General features: G+C 49.7%; 1 protein-coding gene across 1 annotated transcript in view; it reads left to right on the top strand.

Annotated features, from left to right (window-relative positions):
* The window catches only part of BAHD1 (bromo adjacent homology domain containing 1), a 39,134-nt gene that overhangs the window by 3,812 nt on the left and 12,072 nt on the right, over nt 1-23,250 (top strand). The window contains exons 2-4 of the mRNA XM_063397759.1: nt 16,056-17,699; nt 20,796-21,157; nt 22,700-22,859. Coding sequence (XP_063253829.1) covers nt 16,073-17,699; nt 20,796-21,157; nt 22,700-22,859 — 2,149 coding nt within the window. The 5' untranslated portion in view covers nt 16,056-16,072. The remainder of the gene's footprint in view (nt 1-16,055; nt 17,700-20,795; nt 21,158-22,699; nt 22,860-23,250) is intronic.

Raw genomic sequence — 23,250 nt, 5'->3', positions numbered from 1 at the left:
ATTGTTGCTCTCAGTGAATGAGTTACCTGTAAGAAGACAGCACAATTGAGCTCTCTATGCTTTCACACTTTTACTGGCACCTGATATCCTTGAAATGGGGAAAACACACTTAAATTTGGTACTACTGGTTTTATTTCTTAAAAGACAGAAAGAAACAAGGTTGTATGGGACAATGCCATAACTTTGTCCAGTTTTTGCCCAGATTTGCTATTTTAGCATGGAGCTTTATTATAAATAAAGTAGAATAAAGTAGATTCACAGCATTTCATGTGAATTTAAAAAAACCCCTTTCATTAAGAGAACAAGACACTGGATAACTTTATCATGCAATACAGTGAAATGAGGGACTGAAGTTACTAAAAAGGGAAACCAAGGATATCATTAAGAAAAATAAATATAAATCTGCTTTAAAATCAACTAATTTGGGCCCTGTCAATATTTGTGCATTTGGAGTTTAATTGATCTGTTCCATGCTATTTTTTCTCTGGCCATGTGCGTGAAACCCCTATAAATTTAAAGTATGGAGAGCTGGCAGGATATAAGAGGTGCAGTCAACTGAGGGAACTGAACTTGAACCTCTTTGTGAAATCTCTGATCTCTCAAAATTACAATTGTATAATTTCCAAAGAATAATTTGAGTTAAGTCATAGTGGAAGCCTGTCAGCGTTGCTCTGCTTCTGGAGAAAAGTAGCTGAAAATGAGGATGGACTGCCCTAGAGGATCAGTTGTTTTCCCTCCAATCCGCTAATTATTGATACACATTAAATTCAGGACATCCTCCTTAGAGGGTGGGTGGTTATTAACACCACATGGGTCAAAAATAATTCAAGGTACGCTGTTGATTTTGGCCTGATTTGTGAGTGAGGCTCACATGTGGCAGCGCTGGGTTCTTGCTGCTTGGTGATGGTGCAGCGCATCAATGTGTCTCTCCTTAAATTTAAACGTGTGGGAGTGAGCAATGTAACAAACCCTGCGAGCCTGGTGGCACCGGGCAGTGTCTCCGAGCCCTGCCGGTGGCGTGCAGCTAAATAAACACCATTAAATGGGGAGGGAATGTGTGTCACTCCCCGGGCCCTGCCGCCGCGCTTTTCCCACGTGGCACGGCCGGGAATGCCGCTTTTCTCATCTCTTTTAGCAGCTCTGGCTTAAATTCGAGGGGCGTTTTCAGCAGAGATGTTGGGCTGAGGGCTGCTTGGAGTCCCTCGGTTTGTCATTCTCCTTCCTTCGCCGTTTAAAATTCCCAGTGCTTTTGGAGGCTTGGCAGCACGGGGTTTTGAAGGGGTGTTTGCTGTCACACGTGCAGCCGGGCACCGTGACAGGAGCGTGGTGGCATCGGCGGGGTGTCAGCTCGTCCCATGGGATGCGGGGAGGCTTTGGGATCCGTGTGTCTTGTGGCTCCCTCCTTTTCCTGCCCAGAGAAGGGGATGCAGCCCAGGGGGGATTTTTCTCCTGCTCTATTCCCCAGGCACTGCCCTGTTATGGATGGAAGCGCTCCAGGAAAAGGCACGGGAGAGCGGGTGGGATTTGTGTTAAACGTGTCATGCTCAGGGATAAAATGATGTTTGAGCTCGGTGCTGCATTCCTTGTGTCCCAGTTCTCCTAAACAAAGGTATGACTAAAGAAAATATGATTTTTAGGCTTTCCCCTTTGTAAGGCATATCACAGGAGCGCTCACTGGCACCCATTGTTCTTCCAGCAGTTTTTGAAGGGCTTTCTCACCCTCAGCTTTGAAACTCTACAGCTCAGAAGCCTTAATTTTTTTTCTTCTTTTTCTTTTTTTAGTGAACGATCTTAGCTTTTAGAGGCTGCCTGTATCTCAGTATTTCAAATTATTTACGAGGCTCTTAGAAATAAAAAGCAGGCGTTTTCCTCGCATTGATTGGAATAAAACTGCTTTGCTGGCAGTTGATTTCTCGGTGTCTGAATTACCATCCTTGGAATAAAATCCCAGTGCTGGGGAAGCATCGAGATCCCAGGCATTGCTTCCTACTTACACCGTGCCTGGCCTTCTATTGTTCCCGCCTGTGGCCTGTGGGAAGCACGGAAAATCGGGAGCTTCAGCCAGCCTTCCCGCAGCACAGCATTATCCGGTGCTCGTCTTCATTGTGTCTCTGTGCGCCCGCGGAATACCTGGGATAGGCTCAAATCGACAGCGGGGGAGGGAAAGGGGGAGCTCCGGGATGCGAGGAAAGGGCGGCCGGGCTGAGTTTTGGAGGCAGGAGGGAGCAGGGGCCGCGGGGAGCACGGCCGGGCAGCCGCGGGGTGGATGCTGCTGGAGCTGGGAGCATCCTGGCACTGCCGGTGCTCACATCCTCGGCGGGCAAGTTGGGCAAACTGGCAAGCATCTGAACTGGAAATGGATGGAGGGCTGCAGCCCTGGAAATCCCTTCTGTCAGGGCAGGCTGAGCTGGCTCAGGGTTGGGAATTGTGTAAAAGAGAGCAGGATTTGAGGCGGGGTGGAGAGGAGCGTGGAGGTCTCTGCTGAGGGAGGATGGAGAGGCACGGGGGGCAACGCAGGCAATGATCACATATTGATAAATATGAATGGTCTGAAAGGAGAGAAAGCAGGAAAGTGCAGGCTTGCACAGGGAACTAGTGGGCAGCAGGAGGTTTATTTTTAGTTAATAAAAAACTTGTAAGAAGCGGATGCAAGAGGCTTGTTTGGGTTTGTTCCTTTGTTCACCTCAGCCAAAGTCAGTGGAAGGATTCAAGGTTGAAGATGGCTCAGAGTCAGGAGACAGAGCAGCTCTCTCCAAGGTGAGCAGGATAGTAAAGGAAAAGGATTTGGCGGCTAGAATCACGTGTAGACAGAGAAAAAGAGATTTTCTTAAAATCCTGGCTGAATGCCAGGTGTCAAAACAGCTACGGAAATCCTGAGTTGGACAGGTAAATCCCAACCTGGGAGTTCCTTAGGTTTCAGCAAATGGCACAAACAACAGAATCCAACCAGACATTTTGGGGATTTATTCCTTCAAAATTACTTGGTAACCCTGACTCTGTGGCATGTCCCTGATTCCTGGAGGTGGTGATTACCTGGAGATAGCCCCTGCAATAACCAAGCATGTGGTAGGCAGAGCACCTGGGGAATATGCAATGCCTGCTGTCTGCCCCCTTTTCCTTCCCAGGAACTCTGTCATCTTGTCCTTCCTAGATGCTGCATTTCATCAGGGATCTCTAGGGATGTAGGTATTTGGGATTTCTACTGTCCTCCTTGTGTTTTGGCTGGAAAGAGGTGAATCCTTTCCAGTCCTGTTAGACAGTGTGGTTGGGAAGCAATGTTTAGCCAACCTTCAGAAAAAAGAAAGCTGTTTTCATTTCTTCACAGTTCTGTTTCTTCTCATGTAGTGGAAGAGGACCCAGGGAATAATTCCCACTTGAGAATAAATTGCCAGGTTTGCTGTAAGTGCAGTCCTGACACCTCTGCGGCTGTAAAGGAGCGATACAGACCCTGCTCCTCTCGGTGTCTGTGGGTCAGGATCAGTTCCCAGGAATAACTTCAGCCTAGGGTTGAAGTTTTGGATGCGAGTGGCTTAATTACAGCACGGATGGAGCATCGCTGTCTGTGCTCAGCCCACGTGTGATCTGCAGCAGTTCTCCTGCCTGAAACCACTAATGAGCTTAAGAACTCCCCTGTTTTCTCAGCGCTTAACAAAAATTAAATCCTTCCCTCCCAACAAAACTGGTCGTGTGCTCGGCCCGCTGCTTTCATCAGGAACAATGGGTGAGCGCTGACCTTCCTGAGATGCCACCTCAGAGCTCGTTACTGAATAATTAGGGGATCCTTACCCTTCCCACAAAGCTCGGGGGCTGCTTTTTGTATTGATAACGTGACATATCCCTAGGCTCGGCCTTGAATTTCAGGCGCCGGGCTGTTCCAAACTCCATCTGTCCACTAAGTGAATGTCAATCCAATTTAAGCTTGCATATGTTTCCAAGGAAACCATGGGAGGCAGTGGGGAGAAATGGATCATGGAGGGGCAGAGAGGCTAGCGCAGCAGCAGCGCTTTGGCTTTTCACTATTTAAATATAATTAAACCCCAGTTCACTGTAATAACCCTATATAGAGCAGTGCCTGGAGGCCTTGAGGGTCAGATGGTTGATCTTGGAGTAGCCTGTGTTATATGTAAAACAAACATAGTAGATTTAAAAATAAGAAAGGAAAGTGGCTTCAGGTGCTTCCATGAGACCTCAGTCCAGCTTGTAGAGCTCTGCACTTTCTTATGTAGATCCCAGAATCATTTAGGTTGGAAAAGACCTCCAAGACCATGGATTCCACCTGTGGCTGATCACCACCTTGTCAACCAGACCAGATCACTGAGTGCCATGTCCAGTCATTCCTTGAACACCTCTAGGAATGGTGACTCCACCACTGTCCTGGGCAGCCACTTCCAGTGCTTGAAATCATGGGTTTGGATAGTGAGATCCTAATTTTCTTTCTGTCAGGCTGGAGAGCTCATGCAGCCATAGAAAAACCTATCCAGCCCTCAGCTGAACAGAGCAAGCTGTGAATGGACCCAAAGGAGTCTTCATATGTGTATTTAGACCCCCATGAAAACATAAATGGGAAATGTTTAGATAAATTTAAGACCAGTGTCCTGGTCAAGTTAAAAGTTCCAGGCTGGGCAAGTCTTGGAGCAGCCTAGGCTAGTGGAAGGTGTTCCTGCCCATGGGGGTTGGAATGGGATGATCACTGAGGTCCCTGCCAACCCAAATCATTGCAGCATAAAACACCTTAATGCTGCACGCTTAGTGTACTTGTGTTTGGAGGGCAGTAACTGTGACAGGCCTTGCCTGGGGGAGCAGGAAAGTCAATGAATATTCGGATATTTGCTCCTGATCCCTCAGATAAGCTGCAGGTGCTGTGGCTCCCCAAGGGCTCATCCTTCACCAGAGCTGTGAGAACTTCCAGGCACTCCCCAGTTTGAGCAGAGGCATGGGGGGAAAGTTGTGAGGTGACAATGAGCAGGAGGCCCCAGAGGCAATTTGGGATCTGTTCCTTTTGCAGACCCCGTGTCAACCACGGCAGAGACCTGACAGAAGTTGTGGCATCCTCTAGGAAGTGCCACTCAGCTCTGCTGGTGCTCCCATGTGTGAGGCAAAGTTCTAAGCAGGGTGGGAAGCAGCAGAGCTGGAGACTCAAACCTAGACTTTGTGCTTGGTTTCTGTTCAGAAGAAATGAGGGTTCCCTCGCCCCATTTCCAGGAATTCATCTTGAACTGAGAGTTTAAATGCTGCACAAAGCCACTGCTGTAAGTCTGCTGGTTTTCTGAAGCAAAGTGTGTTTCTACCTGTTAATGCAGCTGTTAAATAAAATGTTTATCTTAGTTATTGAAATGAGGAGTGAGAAGCTAGCTTTGGAGCTCTAAAATGGGATATTATCTGTCATTTTAGTTTGAAGAATGCTGCTGCCTTAAAATGTTTTACTGTGACAAATAGCTGTAGCTGAAATTCTGGTGTCTGGGGATATCCTGCCTGGATACATCTCTCCTTGTGCACTGTAACTGCAATCTGAGGCAGAAACTCCTCAGCTTTGAGCTCTTTGCAGCTGTTGTCCAGCATCAGATCCTCTTTGGATCAAACCTCCTGAGATTTGGACTGCCAGCAGCAGATCTGGCCGAGGGGAGGTGTGTGCTGGGCACTGGGAATTGTCCTTGGGCTGAGCCGTGGGATAGCAGCGGGGTTCTGGCTGCTCGGGGGGGCTTTGCAGCACATTCCTCCTTATCGGCTGTTTACTCTCCATGGTGGGCACAGCCTGGGAAAGCAGAGCTTGCTGCAGCTTGCTTGGATCTTCCAGCAGCTCCTGGAAACTTCCTACCAGCTCTCCCGACGTTCGACCGGTAGCTGAGAGCGTCTCCCGCTGCCACTTTGGCTCTGCTTCAGCTGGCAGCTCGTGCAGCTCAGGAATCCCTCTGGGATCGCCTCTCCCGTCACATTTCCCGTGGTCTGGCTTCACACGTTGTGTCTTTGTAGCCCACTCCTTGGAGCCTGGTGCTCTGAACCGTGAACATCCTCTACCCTTGTGCTCGTGTGCCAGTGACTGGGATGGATGCAGTTTTCCCCATCCCACTGATCCATGCATTGAACACCTCAGTGTGCAGTTAATGTTCTCAAATCCTGTAGCTGATAATGAAGGGGATAATTCTGGTTATTTTTTTGTTTCTCCACTTGTCAGTGCTAGGAGTGCCTCAAAAGTTTTGCTGTTTTCTTATTTATAATGGATATTCTCCTCAAAGCTGGAGGAAGCACTGGGGGACGGTTTTGCAGTATCAGCCCATTATTTGGCAGAACTTGTGGGACTCTTCTCCCTGCTACTCAGCACACCTGGATGTTTTGAAGCCACAGCCTGACTTCAAGGCACCTTCCTGAAAATGAGTTGGAGGCACCTGTGGCATTTCCATAAAACTAGGCTGCACTCTTTAAAAGCTTTGTGGCTCCCCAGAGGAAGTTGTAATTGGGCTCCTTTGCCAGAGAGCTGTTGGTTTATCCTCTGAAATTCCCACTGGCTCCGCGGTGACCTGCGCTGGTGGGAGAATAGAACTGTTCAGCGTCCCCCCAGAATTCAGCCAAGAGCTCTTGGGACCAAGGGCGTGGCTTAGTAATTGTTCTTAACCATTCCTGAGGCTCTTAAGTCTGTTTTCCTCCTGGCTGTGCAAGGTGCAGTGGAATCCAAGCAATATTTCGGTGTGATGGAGTGTATATGGCCCACCTGATTGGAAAAAGTCTGATCTTAGCCCTGTCTTGGAGCACTGAATGTGTTTAATTGCTGCCTTTCCCAAGGGCCAAGCGGCGTCACGCCCGTGTGGGTTGATAAATGCACGTTAATGAGTGCACATAAACCAGATCACTCCCAGCACGGGCTGCAAACCCTGTCCAGTCTATTTGAAGGTGGTGTTTGTTGCCTTGACTGATCAAACCTGGGGCACAAGCGAAGGTGTGTGTTTAAATTCACCTCTAACGATGTGGGTAAGGGATGAAAGAGCTGGGGCAGCTCCTAATGGGAGTTAAACGGGCTCTCATGGAAGCAGCATTCCAGCAAGCTAGGCTTCTCCGTGTCTAAAGTGGCTGAATTGCCTGTGTTTGGCTTGTGGTTCCTGGGATTTAAACATGTTAAAACATCCAGCTCCTGCTTGAGTTTTCTCTCACCAGATTTCTGATCTGTGCCAACTGCTGGTTCCTAGAAATGCTCCTCTGGCTCACCTCAGGACCTTTGGCAGCACTGAGTCCTCTGCTTCCTGGGCTTAAATGATCCAATTTGATCTAAATTTAAATGATTCCTCTGCAAACACCCTAGGAGTTAAGGAACTGTTCTCCTTGGGGGCATCAGCTGTTGCAGCACCATTCAACAGTGCTGCATTTCCTCGGACTGACCCAATACGTGAAACCGGTTGGGTTGGGAAATTTTAAGTGGAACTTCTTCACTTACCTTGTGTGTTACTGATTTGTAGAATCTCTGGCACTAATGAGAGGGAGGAAGGGTTTAAAGCAGGTTTAGGTAGGCTTGGCAGTTGTGCCTTGGCTAAAACAGTGTCACCAGAAGATGTGTGAATATACACCTGTATTTGTGGTGGAGATTGGTCCTGTATTTTGGGAAGCAAAAAAAAAGTGTATTTTCAAGCCACATCTGGACTTTAATACCAGAAGTTCCCAAACCATTCTATGATCCATGGAATGCCAGAATGGTGTGGGTGGGAAGGGACTTGAAAGCTCATCCATTTCCACCCCCTGCTATGGGGAGGGACACCTTCCACCAGCCTGTGCCAGGGCCTCCCCACCCTCACAGGGAAGAATTAGATTCTCTGATTCTAATTCAAATCCTGCAAAGTTGGCTCCAGATTTAAGCTCTGCACAGCATTCAGTGCAACATTGTGGTATATAAGACATCAGGGAAGGAGAGAGTTTGGTTCCAGGAATTGCAGTGGGAATGCAAGAGTTCTGTAAAGCCTTTCTTTGACTTGAATTTTGGATTGGCATTGAAACTTCCAAATGGAAAAATGCTCAGCATAACTCATCCTCTGTCGCCTTTGTCCTCAGCTGGGAACGTGTGGGGTTAACGCTGGTGTTTCAAGTGGTGATCAGAAAGTGAGAATAAAGAAGTAGAAAGTCTGTTTTCTTTTGAAATGTCTGTTAAACTTTGAATAGAAAGAGGAATCAAAACCTTTGATGAAGGAAATCCCAGAGAGTTGTTTTGCTGTATGAACAACTCGCAACCCAGCTGAGGGTGAAGTGGCATGCTTTTAAACGGTATAGAAACAAAAGGAACTTCCAAATGTCTGAAGTACTTATGCTAGAACTGAAAATAATTCAGGTAGCAATTTTAGTCTGAAGAGGTAGTTCTGGTCAGTGTATTTCAGCTGGAGATGAGTCAGAATGCAAGAATCCTCGAAAATACTACATGAACCTGTTCTTTAACAGAGCTTTGTTTTGCCTGCTTGGGTTTAAAGCTTCTGTAAATTTAAGTTGAGATTATAAACATGCATGTCTGTTAAATTTTCAAATTCAGGCTGTCTTCGGCACTCCTGAGAGATGATAATCCCTAGAGTCCTTACCTGGAGCCATAGTGTCAAGGATTTGGACACTGAGGTGGGGCACAGGCTTTTTTGAGGGACACTGAAGTAATGAAAATAAAATGAAGATTATTTAAAGGAAAAAAAAAAGTTTAAATCAGGCATTTAGTTAAATGTCACGTTGAAGGAATGCCTTGCCCTTCCCTGAATTTCTTGCATTTCTTTTATCTCCCCTAAAGCCCGTTTTGAATTTGTGTTGTCTTTGGATGCTGAGGGTGCCGTGCTGCCAGTTCCCAGTCAGGAGAGAGTGAATTGAGACCTTTGTGGAAGAGAGACGCACCAGAGGGAGGAGAAGGGAAACCCAGATCCAGAGATAGGACGGATCTCAGTAACAGCTCCATGGCATGGAGAGGAGCTGGCAGGGATGCACCTGCCCTTGAAATTCCCACAGGCAGCACAGTTTGCAGCCACACGTGTAGAACACAGAATCACGGCGCAGCTTGAATTATTTAAGCTCAGCAGCTTGAAGGAAGCTCCTAAAGCAGTCATAGAAGGGTGTGATTATAATATATAGAAGAGCTTTAATATTTACTATAGAAAAACCTTACACCTTGTTCTTCAAAATAAAGCCTTGGGAATAATTTGTAATTCCATTTTGTCCGTGAAACAGGAAGGGTGCCAGAACTATCTGAGCAAAGTGACATATGATTGATATTTTACCAGACTCAGCCTTCTGCCACGAAGGAATCAAGTCTGCATTTTGCATATATGAAAAATCAGATGAGCAGGGCTTGTGTGGGTTATTTTTTTAAAAACCTTGATTGGCAAAGCTTGTGCTCCTTCTATAAACATGACTGCAAAAGCTGTCCCAGAATATTTTTGACTCGGTTTTTCAAACTACTTATAGGCATGTTTTAGGGTGTTGTTGGCGTAGCTGTCACATGGCAGCTTTGTACAGAACCTATTTAAAATTGTAACAGGCAATTCTGTGTAAATGGGTGATATTTAATAGATCTGGTATTTTACAGAGTCAGAGAATCCCAGAATGATTTGAGTTGGAAGGGACCTTAAGGATCATCTCATTCCACATCCTGCTACAGGCAGGGATACCTTTCACTATCCCAGGTTGCTTCAAGCTCTGTCCAGCCTGGCCTTGGACACTGCCAGGGATGGGACAGGGACAGCTGCTCTGGGCAGCCTGTGCCGAGGCCTCAGCACCCTCACAGGGAGGAATTTCCTCCCAGTATCCTTTCTAATGCTGCACTCTGGCAGTGGGAAGCCACTCCCCCTTATCGTGGCACTACCTGCTCTTTTAAAAAATCCTTTTCCTTCTTGCTGCTGCTGTTCCCTGGGATGTTTCAGGACTGTAGTATCTGTATAAGCTTCAGCCTTCCCGTTTTTCCAATTGGTCTAGTGTGCACCTCCCATCCCCTTTCCCGTGTTTCCGTTGCCTAATCTCTGGACTCTGAATGCTTTCATTAAAAGGAAACCTTAGTAACTAGTTCACTGGGGAGTGATGCAGCAAAAGCCAAGTGTCAGAGCATCTCTTTCCATCGAATTGTCAGCCTGGAGACAAGCTCAGTCTCATTTCCACCCCCACATCCTTGTGCTTACCTGCAAACGCTAGGGAATTCCTTTGCCCTACCTGGGCTTTCCTTGCAGGAGCATGCTTAACGCTTCTTTATCTGTGGTTCTCCATGGGTTGCTGCTGCTGCTACAGCTGGGAGGCTCTTGTGGGAAGCACGAGTGATGGATGCTGTTTGGGAACTACCATATGCTCCATCACACTCCAGAATCCATTAATTCCAAGTTTCCTTCTCCTCCTGGTGCATCCCTCCCTAACTTATTGAAAGGCAAGGAAAATGCGTCCCCTCTTGAGAGTAAGAAGGTAGTCAGTCATGTTATCCATCTCTGAGCAAACTAAGGGCACAGAAGCAAATCCTGGTGTCTGCTTCCAGTTTTTCCTGGCTTTGGAGTGGGTTTGGAATTTTGAGGAGGCAAGGATAGCCTTGCCTGTGGGTTAGCTCAGCTTTTGCATCTCTTTTGCAGAGTGCCAGTATGAAACTGTGGCTGTGCCGTTGCCTCTCAAGCTCTGACCCCACTCAAGCCAATTTCGATGGGATTTGGAAGGCTGTGAAGGGCAGAAGAGGCACCAGAGCTTCCCACAGACACACAGAACAACGCTGCTTTATGCTGGGGTCACAAGCAAAAGGCTTATGACAGCTCTTGGGGTGGAAATCTGCAGTTCTTCAAGGCCGTAGGAAGTGGTTTTGCCAGTGTTGATCATGGGTATTCACTGAAGGCTTTGCTTTCAGGAACCTGGGGTTTGCTTTAATGCAAATATGGAACAGACTCCAAAGCTTTGGGGCTCCAAACTTGATCGGGGTTTGGTGCCTGATGTTGGAGTCGCTGAAGTCACTTATCAGTCCCCACATTTGTTTTTCACTTCATCATTTCCTGCCTACTTTGCTGGGTGGCAGCCTGTCACTGGCAATGTGACACAGTGTTACAGCTTCTTACCATCAGTAAAGCGAAAGGAAAGCCGGTGCCTTTCCCAGAAGGAATGTGCTTTTCCCGGTGTTGCCTTAATTATCCAAACAACCTGCCCTGTTGCTGATTTTGAGGAAATATCCTGTGACTCTCCCCCACGCTTGTACATTTGTCACTCCTACTGGTGTTTTCCTGCTTGTCCCCTTATTTCCTCCCCTCTTTCTCCCCCCCCATTTCCCCCCACTTCTCCCCCACTTTTTCACCCATTTCTTTTCACCCCCTCTTTCTTTTCATCTTCTTTTTTCCCCCCTCTTCTTTCCCCCTATTTTTCCCCTTTCGTGTTCCCTGAGAATGCTGCTTGCTGAGGCTGCAGAGAGTGTGAGAAGAGCCGGAGAAAATGTAATTTTGGCTTACCCAGACAGAGCACTGCCACTAGGCAAGATCTGAAACCAGATAACCAAGGCTGAGCCAGACCTTGCTGAGGAGTCATCCGGGGAGCTCCTCGGGGTGTTCCCAGCTCTGGCTCCGGGCAGTGGGGTCAGGCTTTCTCCCAGCAGGATTGGCTCCCTGTGCTGCTGCTTTCGGACACACTCAGGGTATGAAGCCCCGGGCTCTCATTGCAGTTGTCTGTGATTTATCACGGCCACACACGGGCTGCAAAACCCCCAGCCGGGTGGCTGGAGCACACAGGCTTTCGCAACGGGGCGTTGGAACGGGGAGTGAGGCAGGACAGCTCCCAGAGATCCTCTTGGCTGTGCCAGAGTTGCCCCACATCCCTTTTTATGAGCCTTTTGGGAGCTGTGGGAGGCTGTGTGTCCACATGGCTTTCAGGAGCTGCTGGCAGTGTATCATAGAATCCTCAAATGGTTTGAATTGGAAGAGATCTTAAAGATCTGTCCCCCTGCCATGGACAGGGACACCTTCCACTATTCCAGGTTGCTTTAAGCCCCATCCAGCCTGGCCTTGGACACTGCCTGGGATGGGGCAGCCACAGCTTCTCTGGGCAAGCCTGTGCCAGTGCCCGAGCACCCTCACAGGGAAGAATTTCTTCCCAGTATCCCATTTAACCCTGCTCTGGTACAATGCTCAGAGCTATGCTGATGAGTGAGAGAAACCAGCCCTTGCTGCAACCTAATGAGCTCTGTATAAAGAGTTTCCTCCAGAGCCTGTGGATGATGGAGCTTTCAGTCTGTCTCAGGAGAAAAATCAGGACTGGACCCTGGGAAGACAAATTGCAGCTTCCAACAGCTACAGATTTTCTGAATGTTTGAGAGGGAGTCGGTGTTTCCACTCACGGGACGTGCATGGCATTCAAGGAACTCAGCCTGGGATACCTGATGCTGCTGTGATTTATCCGGATTTCCCATAGCTCCTGCAAGGCTTCTTCCATGCAGCACGTTCCTTAGAGCGCTGGGAATTACTCTCCTGCAAAAGCAGCAGGGAGGAAGGAGCCAATCCTCCAGATACTCGCAGTTGTAGGGCTGTTGTCACAGCATAAGCTGTTCCAATGGAAATGAATAGACAGAATTCGAGTAGATGGGGCTGAGAGTCATCGGAGCGGTGCCGTGCACGGGGAGGAGGATTGGTGTTGTCGTAACTCTTTGTGTGTTATTGAAGTGCCAAATGGATTAGGAGCTTTAAAAGCTTTAATTTCTGCGCTTTTGGCATCGTCTCTTGGAACGCGCGCGTCTCCGTAGTGGAGCTCTGGAGAGGAAATGGGGCTTGAAGGGGTAGTCCCAGACTAGTTTCTTCTAATTTCACTTGCAATCAAGTGCTGGAGAGGGAGAGACAGATGCTGCAGCTGCATGATTACAGAACATGCAGCTGTTATCACACTTGCTTCTTTTCCTGCTAATGAGGCATCAACTCTCTCCTGAGTTTGCTGTTGGGGTAATGGTTTTAGTCTAGCATGAAACTAGAAGTGGTTTTAATTTTGCTTTATTCTGATCTGGTTTGGGTTCAGCAGCTGGCAAGATGGTTTTGCAGAACTAGTCTGATTTGGGGAAGGAGCTGCCAGAGGAGCGTTGCCCAGAGAAGCTGTGGCTGTTCCATCCCTGGAAGTGTTCAAGGCCAGGCTGGACGGGGTTTGGAGCAACCTGGGTCAGTGGAAGGTGTCCCTGCCCATGGCAGGGAGTTGAGATGGGATGAGCTTTAAGGTCCCTTCCAATCCAAATCATTCTGTGATTGTATGACACGGAGGCAGCGATTCCAACTAGCTTTAAAAAAGCTTGGTGGGCTCTGGATGCAGCTGGATAGACTGAGCTGCTTGGCACTTTAATTTCCAGCACCTCAGTGTCTTCTCACCATTAATCCGGTTTCTCAGCCACGAGCAGTAAATGGGTGCTTCTGATTTAAGTATCTTCACTTTCAGTTCTTCACATTGTCTTGCACTTTCTTGGAGACTTCTGGGCACACAGGCAGCTTTTCTGTGCTTTGTGAAGCAATACAAAGGTGGAGAGAGGATGAAGAGCTCTGCCACTCTCCCTTCCCAGCTGGCAGGAGCACAATACTCGCTGGAAGGAAGCTCGGCAGGCCTCTGATATTGAGGAATGATGCATTTGCCTGTCAGAGGGCTGAGTTTTGAGCTGTGTTCAAAAGCTCTGTCTCTGTGTTGTGCTGAGGGAAGAGGAGGGGTTGCTGGATCCCAGGTGAGCTGGGAGCAGGAGCATCCCCCTCACAAAGGAATCCATGCAGTGCAGGTGATTGCAGAGGTGTGGAAAAACCTCTGAGTAGTCCAGCATAGTAAGGATATGTTTTGTTCCATAGGTGTTCCTAGAATCCTGGAATGGTTTGGGTTGGAAAGGATCTTAAAGCTCAAACAGTTCCACCCCCTTCCATGGGCAGGGGCACCTTCCACTGTCCCAGGCTGCTCCAAGCCGTGTGCAGCCTGGCCTTGGACCCTGCCAGGGATGGGGCAGGCACAGCTTCTCTGAGCAACCTGTGCCAGGGTCTCACCACCCTCACAGGGAATTTATTCCAAATATGCCATCCAACCCAGCCCTCTGTCAGGGTGGAGCCATTCCCCCTTGTCCTGTTACTTCAGGCACTTGTTCAAGACCCATCCAACTTTCCTGTAGCTACTGAAATGGACAGTTAGGTCGCCTCAAAGCTTCTCCAGGTTGAACAATCCCAGTTCTCTTACACCCCCTTCCCCCTGTCTCTCCCAGCCTTTTCCTAACTTTAGAGTATCTGTGGCATGGACAGTCACACCTACAGCATCCAGTTTTTAGCAGTTATTCCAACTCATTCGAGCACAGCCCCCCCCAGGATGTGTGTGCCATGCCAGGTCAGGCTCCTGCCAGTGGAAATCTGAGAAGAACAAGGTACCTGGTGCTGGGTTTAAGGCAAACCATGGCTTTTTATTTTGGGATTTTCACCTCTGCCAGAGGCTAAGTCTCTCAGCAGGGACAGTAGAAAATAGGATGAAAGTTGCAAGGAAACCACTGGTCCATATAGCCTGGGGAGAGTTCTCCTCGCCAGGGCATGTTCTGCAGGATACCTGTTCTGCCTCTGCCAAATCTTGCTCTGCCTGATCCATTTTTAAAAACTGCAGTCCTCTTTCAAACTCCAGAGGTTGCATGTGGTCAGTTTAGCCTCTTGTGGAAGAAGAATTTGATTCTGGAGGAAATTCTATCTGACTTGATCCTCCTAACTCCCAGTGCCTGATTTTCCAGTAAGAAAAATATGGACATATATAAATGTTTGTTCTCTACCAAGCTCTCCTCCTGGGGCACTGGGTGGAGGAACTCAGTCACCCCAAAACACATTGCCAAGAGCACGACATCTAGAAAAGCACTGTGCAAAACCCAGCGGGTTTCAATTCCTGACTTTCCCTTAGTTAATGCATATATAAGTAAGGCAATTAAAACACATCAGGCTTATTTCAAATAGATAATCTAATTATCAGCTTGATTAAACCATATCAAATGAACAGTTCTTGTAATTCGGGAGCTTTGTTCTAATCACTGCCAAAGCAGTAGGAGCTTTAATTAAAAGCCTCAAAAGTGGCAGACCAGTGTCAATTGAGGGGAGTTACAGCCTGAATCCTGATTGCAGGGAAGAGCAAACACATCCTAGGTGGATGCTGATAAAAAGATCAGCTCTTTACTGCCAATAAATGGAATTTGACTATTTTGTAAATACCATTGGATGAAAGTAATTGTCATTTGCTGCTATTTCTGATGCTCAGAGACAGACTTCATTAAATCTATTCCACTATCACTCATTTACACTGACATTTTTCATGTCTATGGGTTGGTATCACCCAGCCATATGCTGTCTCAGCCTTGGACCTACAGCTTCTTATGCTAATGTGTGCTCCTTCAGACTGCAGAATTCCTTAATTAAAAATTGGGTGCTGGATACCTCGGGAAGCCCAGGCTTCTTTTTCCTGCCATGAATGTGTCTTTAGGGCCTCTCTGCCCATCGTGATTTGGCGTTCAATGCTCACAACTTTTATAAAACACATCTACAGGGAATGACAAGAGCAGTGGGCAGCCAGGTTCCAGCCTGCACAGGGGTTTGCATGTATTTAATTTATTAATGTTGGCAGGTCTCTGCTTAATAGCCCAAGTTTTCTTTACACTTGAGTAGGTGGACTTTTTGTTTTTCTTTTGCCTAATTGTCTCAGAAAATGATACTGGAACAGCCTGCTTGTATCAACATGCAGGCAGTCACAGACCAGGAGTTATTTCTGCTCTGAGCTCTGGACCATCCTTCAGATTTTGGAGATTTGATGGGAATTTGTAAGGTGTTAGGAGCAGCATCAGTGAAAGAGGGAGCTGGGTGAACAGCTCTCTGTCCGGACCCGGGGTTCCCCAGCTGCTGTGGCATTTGCCATCACCACCTTGCTTTTAATTACTGTCGTGTTCCATGGCTTAATATGAAGCCACATCTAATTGCATCCTGTCTCTTAATTTGCTTAACTGGCCATCACCCAAATAGACTGTGCTGTATAGAAACAAGCTTCCCCAAATATTTCCTAATTGGCAGTTGGTGCTTGGTGAGGAGATGGGACCCTCTCGGCGATATTAATAGATGTTTTTTCCCGTTCGTTCCCAGGATTGGACACTGATCCTATGACGCATGCCCGGAAAAAACAGCTTTTCCTTGTGAAACATCCAGCTGGTTCTGCTGGCCAGGCCTCGTCGCCAACAGGCAGCAGGAGGATGGACAGGGCCAACGCAGAGCAGCGGGACGGAGATGCCTCGGAGGCTCCCAACTGTCCCAGTGGGTTCGTAGGGAGTAACAAAAGCAAGAGTTTGCGTGAAGTGCGAAAAACGTACCCGCTGAGGAGGCGGCTGCTCCCCTCAGTGAGCAAAAAAACGTGCAAGGTGCTCCTCACCAGGCTGGAGGATGTGGCCGGCTCTCTGTCCAAACAGACCCCGAGCTGTAAAAAAAAGCACCTTCCCAGCTGGGTCGAGGGTTTGGGATCTGCTTTGTTCTCGGAACAAGTTCAGCCTGTGGCAGTGAGCAAGAGTGAGTCATCCGGGGAGAAGTGCACGGTAACTTTTGCCGGGCCGGAGCAGGACTTTGATCCTGCTCCCTCGGAGCCCAGGAAGCGCCGGCTGGCCTCGCTGAACGCAGAGGCGGTGAACAACCTGCTGTTCGAACGGGACGATGGCTTGTTATCCGGCAGGCGCTTCCGTAGGGACTCCGGGAAGGCTGCCGGGGACTGCACTCTCAAGGGCTTGCAGTGTAAAGCTGGTGACAACTGGCCTGCCCTGGAAAAACCGGCTGTGAAAGCAGGGAAAGGAAAGAGCCGGCATGAGCCCAGTCAGAAATGCAATAGCTGCGAGCATTCGCTGGACGAGGTCTTTGATGATGGGGCAAAGAGGGAGGATGGTGCTGTCTCCTACCATCCCACCCCAAAGAGACTGGCCAGCCTCAATGCCGTGGCCTTCCTGAAGCTGACCCATGAGAAAGACCAACCCCTGAAACAGAGGAGTAAATCAGATGGGGAGGGCAAGTCGGAGAACCACTGTTCGAAATCTACGCTCAAATGGGCCAAAGCCGGTCGGAAGAACTGTGTCAAATCCAAGAAGGAGGTGGCTAGCTTAAAAATGGATGGGCAGCACGGCTGGCAAGGCCAGACCCTGGGCACGTTTGGGAAAGGGGAGCAGCGGGACTCTTCCAGGCTCTATGGGATGACAGAGCCCGTCCCCTACGAGTCACTGTCTGGCTCCTACGCCAGCACGGAGGGCTTCTACCACAGACTGCCTCTGCTCATGGGAGGACAAGCTTCCATGAAGCCGGAGTATGGAAGACCCGGAGAGAAATCCCCAACCCCCAAACAGGAATTTCATCAGCCTTCCTTTCCCGTGCAGCAGTTCCCTCCCTTGCCTGTGCCCGGGAATCACGCGGATTGTGGATGTCTCTATGAATCCTCAGATCTGACTCCGTTGAACGGGTTTTACATTTATTACGGCCAAAGCGGATACAGTGGCTATTCCCCCTGCTCCGTTTATCCCAAGGACGAGCTGTCGCAGGCTGCGCCCTGCGAGGGGCTCCTGGTGTCTTCGGGTTCTCTGCCGTCGGGCACTCATTTCCAGCCGCTGCACTGGTGCAGCTCTCCGTACTGCTGCGGGGAGGGAGCGGCCGTGAGCAGCTACAGCGTCTGCGGCGTGGTGCACGTGCCGGAGGGCAGGATCGGCAGCGTGCACGCCGGACGGAACAGCTACCCCTACAAAATGCCTTTTGCAGCAGGTAAGGGGCAAAGTGCATGCAAATCCCGGCCCGGCCCGGGAGGAGAGGGTGGCTCCGTGCAGTGCCTGCTTGCCTGGAGGCTGGTTCCCTCTGCAAGCAGTTCTCAGCTCCAAACCCGAGCTGTGGCTTGGAAGGGATCCGCCTTCCACCTCCCCTTCCCCCGTTTTTAGCCTGGAGGGTTTTTCCCACTGAAAGGTCTCGCTGGTGTGGAAAGCAGAGAATTGGTGAAAGGATTCGGGCAGCGAGAAGTTGACTCACGGCTTGTCACGCTGGAGCTGAGGCTGAGCTTTGATCTGTGTGGAACGAGCCGGGCTCAGTTCCTGCACACCATCCCGCTGTGCCACTCTGAGCGAAGGATTGGGAACACACCACGATGGGTTACTCCTCCTGTCCCAAAACCTCGCTCTGGGGGCTGAGGAGCCTCACAGAGCCTGTGGAGAAGCAGGCATTGCCTCTGCTGTTAGACCCTCATGGTGCCAGCTGGGATCTTGCAGGCTTTTTGGATTCCGTGGATCGATCAGAGCTGGCAGGGCTGCAGAGGGAGTTTCACCATGGTGGTCTAAGTGCCAGGGTGCACTGTTAGTTTGGGAATTCTTAATCCCATCTTTGCTCTCCATGTCTGACAATGACACACTGGAATGAGGAGGGGTGAGAGGGTATGGAAACGTTGTTGCCTGCCTGGCTCTCCTCTGTCCCTGTCTGCTTTTCAGACTTCCTGCTTTATCTTGGAGCTTTGCCTCTGCCACTGAAAAATACCTTTTTAAATATTTAAAAGTGGAGTGCTGTGTGGGGGTTATCAGATAGCAGCACTGTATGTAAAGCCATCAGGCTGGACAGTGCTGCAAAGTCAGTCTGTAGAGGAGGCTGCTCTCCAGCTGCTGGGAGTGCCAGCGTGGGATCTTTCCTCTAACCACGTGTTCCAGCCAAGAGCTGGCATGACTTACCCACTGAGAACAGATTTGCAGGTAGGTGGATAGAGTTTTGGTTCAAGCGAGGCTTTGTCATCTTCCGTTGTAGGAAGCTACAGAAACTCAGGAGCGTTTGGTTGAAGTGTAATTTCTGTTTTCCCGAAATATCCCTGCTGTCATGCTGCTGCTTCCTATGGCAGCAGCCAGACAGGGCTCGCTGGTGGCTTCAGAGCTCCTCAAAGTGGAGTGCTCACAAGACCACCAGCTCAGCAGTGTGTTCCTGCCTGACAGTTTCTGTGTAGTGCCCCGAGGTCATTCCAGTCTGCTTTGTTCCTCAGCTTTTACATGCTGGTGCCTCTGATGTTGTGCAGCCAGAGGGATGCAGGCAGTGCAAACGGAGTATTTTCCAGAGCTCACCCTTCCCTGTGGATTCAGTGATTCTTTCTGGTGCTGGCAAGGGCAGCAGCAGTTCCAGGAGCGGGTATTTGCTAGTGTGTCACCTCACTGTTGAGATCTCCTTTGCTGTGATTTCCTTCCTGGGAGCAACATGGATTTAAAAACTTATAACACCAGAATTACTGAGATTTTGGTTTGTGGATTGAAGCATATAAGGAGGTCTCACAGAATATTGACGGGGCCTTAGGTTTGGGGATTGGTTTTGATATAATTATGCACCTCAGAAATATTTTCCTTCCCTAGAGGGGGCATTTTAGCAAACTGAAGAAGCACTTCGGCTGCAAGCAGCAGGCTCCCATCAGTGAGGGATACAGCCTGACATGCTGAATGCTGTGTGTTACATCTGTGTGATTTGGTGTCTTCCAGGTGTTTGCAGGGAAATACCAGTATCTGTGTGGTACAAATCCAGGGACTGGGCTGTGGTTTTGGGCAGTGGTTGGGCAGTGTGGAAGCAGAGTGGTGTAAAGGAGCTGGGACAAGCTGTGAGAGCTGCTTTAGTGCCGGTGCTGTTGAAGAGGCTGGGAGGCTGTGTGTGACCAAGGAAGGAGTCCCAGGGGTGCCACCAAGAGCAGCTCTGCTCCAGGGCCCTGACGTTCAGCAGAGATTTCTGTGAAGCTTCATCCTGCTCTAGCTCAAGCTTAAAAGCTGCTTTTGTAAGCAGAATACCTGAGAGGTGATTGCTTGCTTCATGGGCCAGTGCCTGCCAGTGCCTGCGTCCTGATGTCCACACACTCTCAGGGCTTTCTGTGGCCTTTGCTACTCGGGGTTGATTTGATTGATTGATTGATTGAGGATGATCTGTTGCATCCCTTGCACTCACAGCTCCACAGTGGCTTGGCTGCAGCCCTCAGGAAGAGTAAAGGAGGCAGAAGTGAATAACTTCCCCTCTCTGTGAGGGGTCCCAGCAGTTCTTTGGCTGGAGCTGTGTGGCTTTGGATGGAATTTTCCCTTCAGATTTGTAAGCTCTGGTCTGAGGCATCTCCTGGAGCCTGACTGGAGCTGCCCTTTGTCACCCTAGAAGGCACAGTCTCAGGTTTAGGGAACAGGGGTGCTCATATATTGTCTGGGAGCTCTTTTCCTGCTGATAGGGCATAATTACGACTGGTTCTTCCATTGGCCTGAGTTGAGGCTTGTTTGTGACTCCTGAACGAAGAAAGGAATTTCTGGGATGCTCTGAGAGGCAGCGTCAGCCAAATTCCAACCTGCTGAAGTTCCTGTGTCTGCTGCAGGGACACAGTTTTGCTGAGGGTGCAGCATCTTGTGGTTGTGTTCCACCTTGTTTCATCTTTCTGGACTTAATTTGGAGAATCTTCTCTATTTTCCCTGATTAGTAGAATTTGGCTTTTCGAAAGAAGCTGGCTGCTTTTGGCAGCGTGATTTAATCCTCCCCATTGTTTCGATAAGCCTTTTATTTCCTTTATACATATTGACAGGCTGGAACTGCTTTGGACACTGGCCAGCCTTGTGTGTATTCCTGGCTGGCATTGCTTGGGATTCAGATGGGTTTGTTGTGGTGCAGTGTCATCGGCGGAGCACCGGAACACGCAGGCTCGGAAATGGCTTTGCTTTTACAATCCAGTGACAGTGCAAAATAAAATTGCAGCCTGGAGAGCCTTTACAGCTATAATGCAATAAAGGGGATTTCGGGGAAAAGTGGCTGTGGTGCGGGACAGTCCCGTGGTTGCTTTATGTTCCAGATGAGATCCGTGACACATTTCTTCCCTTCCCTTAGAAGGCTGCAAGTCCCTGGACCAGCTGAACCTCACAATCCCGGTGGCAGGACACCCCGCGTCACCTGCCCACCCGCTCTCAGGATGTCCCGTGCCCAGCGTGCCGCCGGCTGCCGAGCCCGTTCCTCACCTGCAGACCCCCAACTCTGACCCTCAGACCATGGCCCGGGAATGTCCTCAGAGCTCCAAGCCCCCCAGCGGCTCCAAGTCGGGGCTGCGGAACACTCCGGGCTGCCTGCACGCCTCCAACAGCAAAGCGGCGGGCGGCCACTCCCACCCCAAGCAGCCGCGGATCAGCCGGCGCAGGGCCACCAACGGCTGGATCCCCGTGGGCACGGCCTGCGAGAAGGCCGTCTACGTCGTGGTAGGTGTCTGAGCCCTGGGGCCAGGCAGGGAGAGCTCCCTGTGCGCTCCAGACGTGAGGCCCTGCGAGTTCTGGGGCTCGCTTCCAGCTGGGGATGGTCACCAGGAGCTGTCTGGAACCTCTTGGTGAAATTCCTGTGTGCCCTGGTGTGACCTTGCTCAGTGTGGTTTGGGAGGGGTGGAGAACCTGCTGCTCCTGTGCTGGCCTCAGCTGAAAGGTGACAGATCCTCCCAGCTCTGGCATGTACAAGGGCATGTATCTGAGGCACGTGGGAGTCCATCCTACAGAGATCATCCTCCAGCTGCCTTCTCCTGGGTAGGGCAAACCTGTCTGAGAAGATGAGGGTTGTTGTAGCCTCAGTTACAAGGGGCAGGTCTAGAGGCAGCTCTCGTAAGGTAGCCCTCACTTACAGTGTCACTTACGGTGTCTGTAGCCCCACAAGGATCTCCCAGAGCACAGAGGACTGAGACGATATACTGGTTCCCAGATGGAATTTTTCTAGCACCCAAAATCCCCTTTCTTGTAACTCTCATGGTGGCACAGCCAGTTGCTCCTCCAGGGGTTTCCTGTCCGTACTTTCCCATTTGTTGTGTTCAGGGGCAGAGACCGGTTCCTGTAAGATGGGAGATTTCCTGCCAGAGAATTCAATTAGCTCCAGTCAAGTCCACTTCAGCTGGAAGAGAAGGCAATATCCTTCATCTTATTAAAGCATAAGAGCTTGAAATGGGCCCCACGTGGTGTCTGGGAAGATGGGACAAGGCATTGATGTGCAGTAGATGTCAGGAGGAAGGAGAGCCGTAGTCCAGGCAGGATCTGTGCTGCTGCTTGGTGTGGTGGCACAACCTTGGGCTGCTGAGAGCAGCAGCCAGGGCAGGTTTTGGAGCTTTAGCCTTTGGGGCTGTGTCCAGGTGCCAAGGACCGTGCCAGAGTGAAGCCTGTCCAGGCCAGGCACCATCCCTCCCTCAGGCTGTCACACCCCAAAGGAGCAGCGAGGCGTTAATCTCCTTAAGATGCTTCCAATCCCGCCTGGGAGATCTGGCAGGAGGTTAAACCATCCTGCTCAGGCGTTCTGGAATGAAACTCAGAGCTAAAGCAAACTAAAACCCCCCAGTTCATAGTCTCAAAAGTGATTATTTTGTACTGTCAGAGGGCACAAAGGAATCATTGGCAGTCCTGCTAAGGAGGGCTTTGTGCTACGGCCTCCCTGCCACTCCCTGCCCTGCTTATGTCACATACTTCATGTTTTATTGTTTTTTTACCATGTTTGTATCAGAGAAACACGTAAAACACCTAGTTTTGGGTGCCTTTGAATGGGAAGGAAAAGCAGTCCTCCAGGTAGGCAGGTGGAAAGGTGTTTTTCCTGAATATTGCGGTTTTGTGTGCAGAATGGAAGGAGCGAGTGTGTTTTAATTTGAAACAAGAGTATTAATTTCAGCAATCAGGGCTTTGATGAGCTGCTCCTCACCACCAGCACTATGGAGGGGAGCCACAAAGTCGCCCTCTGCCTGTTCACTGGGGTTGTTTTGGTTCCTGTGCGTGCAGAACGAGCCGGAGCCGGCCGTGCGCAAGAGCTACCAGGCTGTGGAGAGGGACGGGGAGATCATCCGGGTGCGGGACACCGTGCTCCTCAAATCAGGGCCCCGCAAGAAGTCCATGCCCTACGTCGCCAAGATCTCCGCGCTCTGGGAGGACCCCAAGACAGGTACCGTGCCAGGAGGGGGTGTGTGTGTGTCACGGAGCGAGCTGGAGGCAGGGAAGGGATCTTGAGAGAGCTGCAGGCTGGTTAGGACACCAGGGTGATGGGGAGGAGATGAGCGCCGTGGCTTCCATTTGGATAGTTCCAGGAACTGAAACGCTCCTTAATCACTCGTCTGGGGCTGATAAATGGGAATCTTTCTGGATGTGAAAGCGCATAATATTTGCCAAGTGCCCATCCTGGCAACTCTCTCTTGTATTATTTCATTACTCAGACATCGGGGGAGCTGCTGTTTGCTCCAATCCAACATCTGGTCTGGGAGCTGGTGGGAACAGAGCTCTTCTGCAGCAGCTCTGATGGACCCCAGTAGAGCTGGGGATGGGAGTTGTGGTGAGAT

Source organism: Prinia subflava, chromosome 5 (assembly GCF_021018805.1).
Source record: "Prinia subflava isolate CZ2003 ecotype Zambia chromosome 5, Cam_Psub_1.2, whole genome shotgun sequence".
Classification (NCBI taxonomy): domain Eukaryota; kingdom Metazoa; phylum Chordata; class Aves; order Passeriformes; family Cisticolidae; genus Prinia; species Prinia subflava.
The sequence above is the reverse complement of the archived record's forward strand: the minus strand, read 5'-3'. Positions and strand labels throughout refer to the sequence as shown.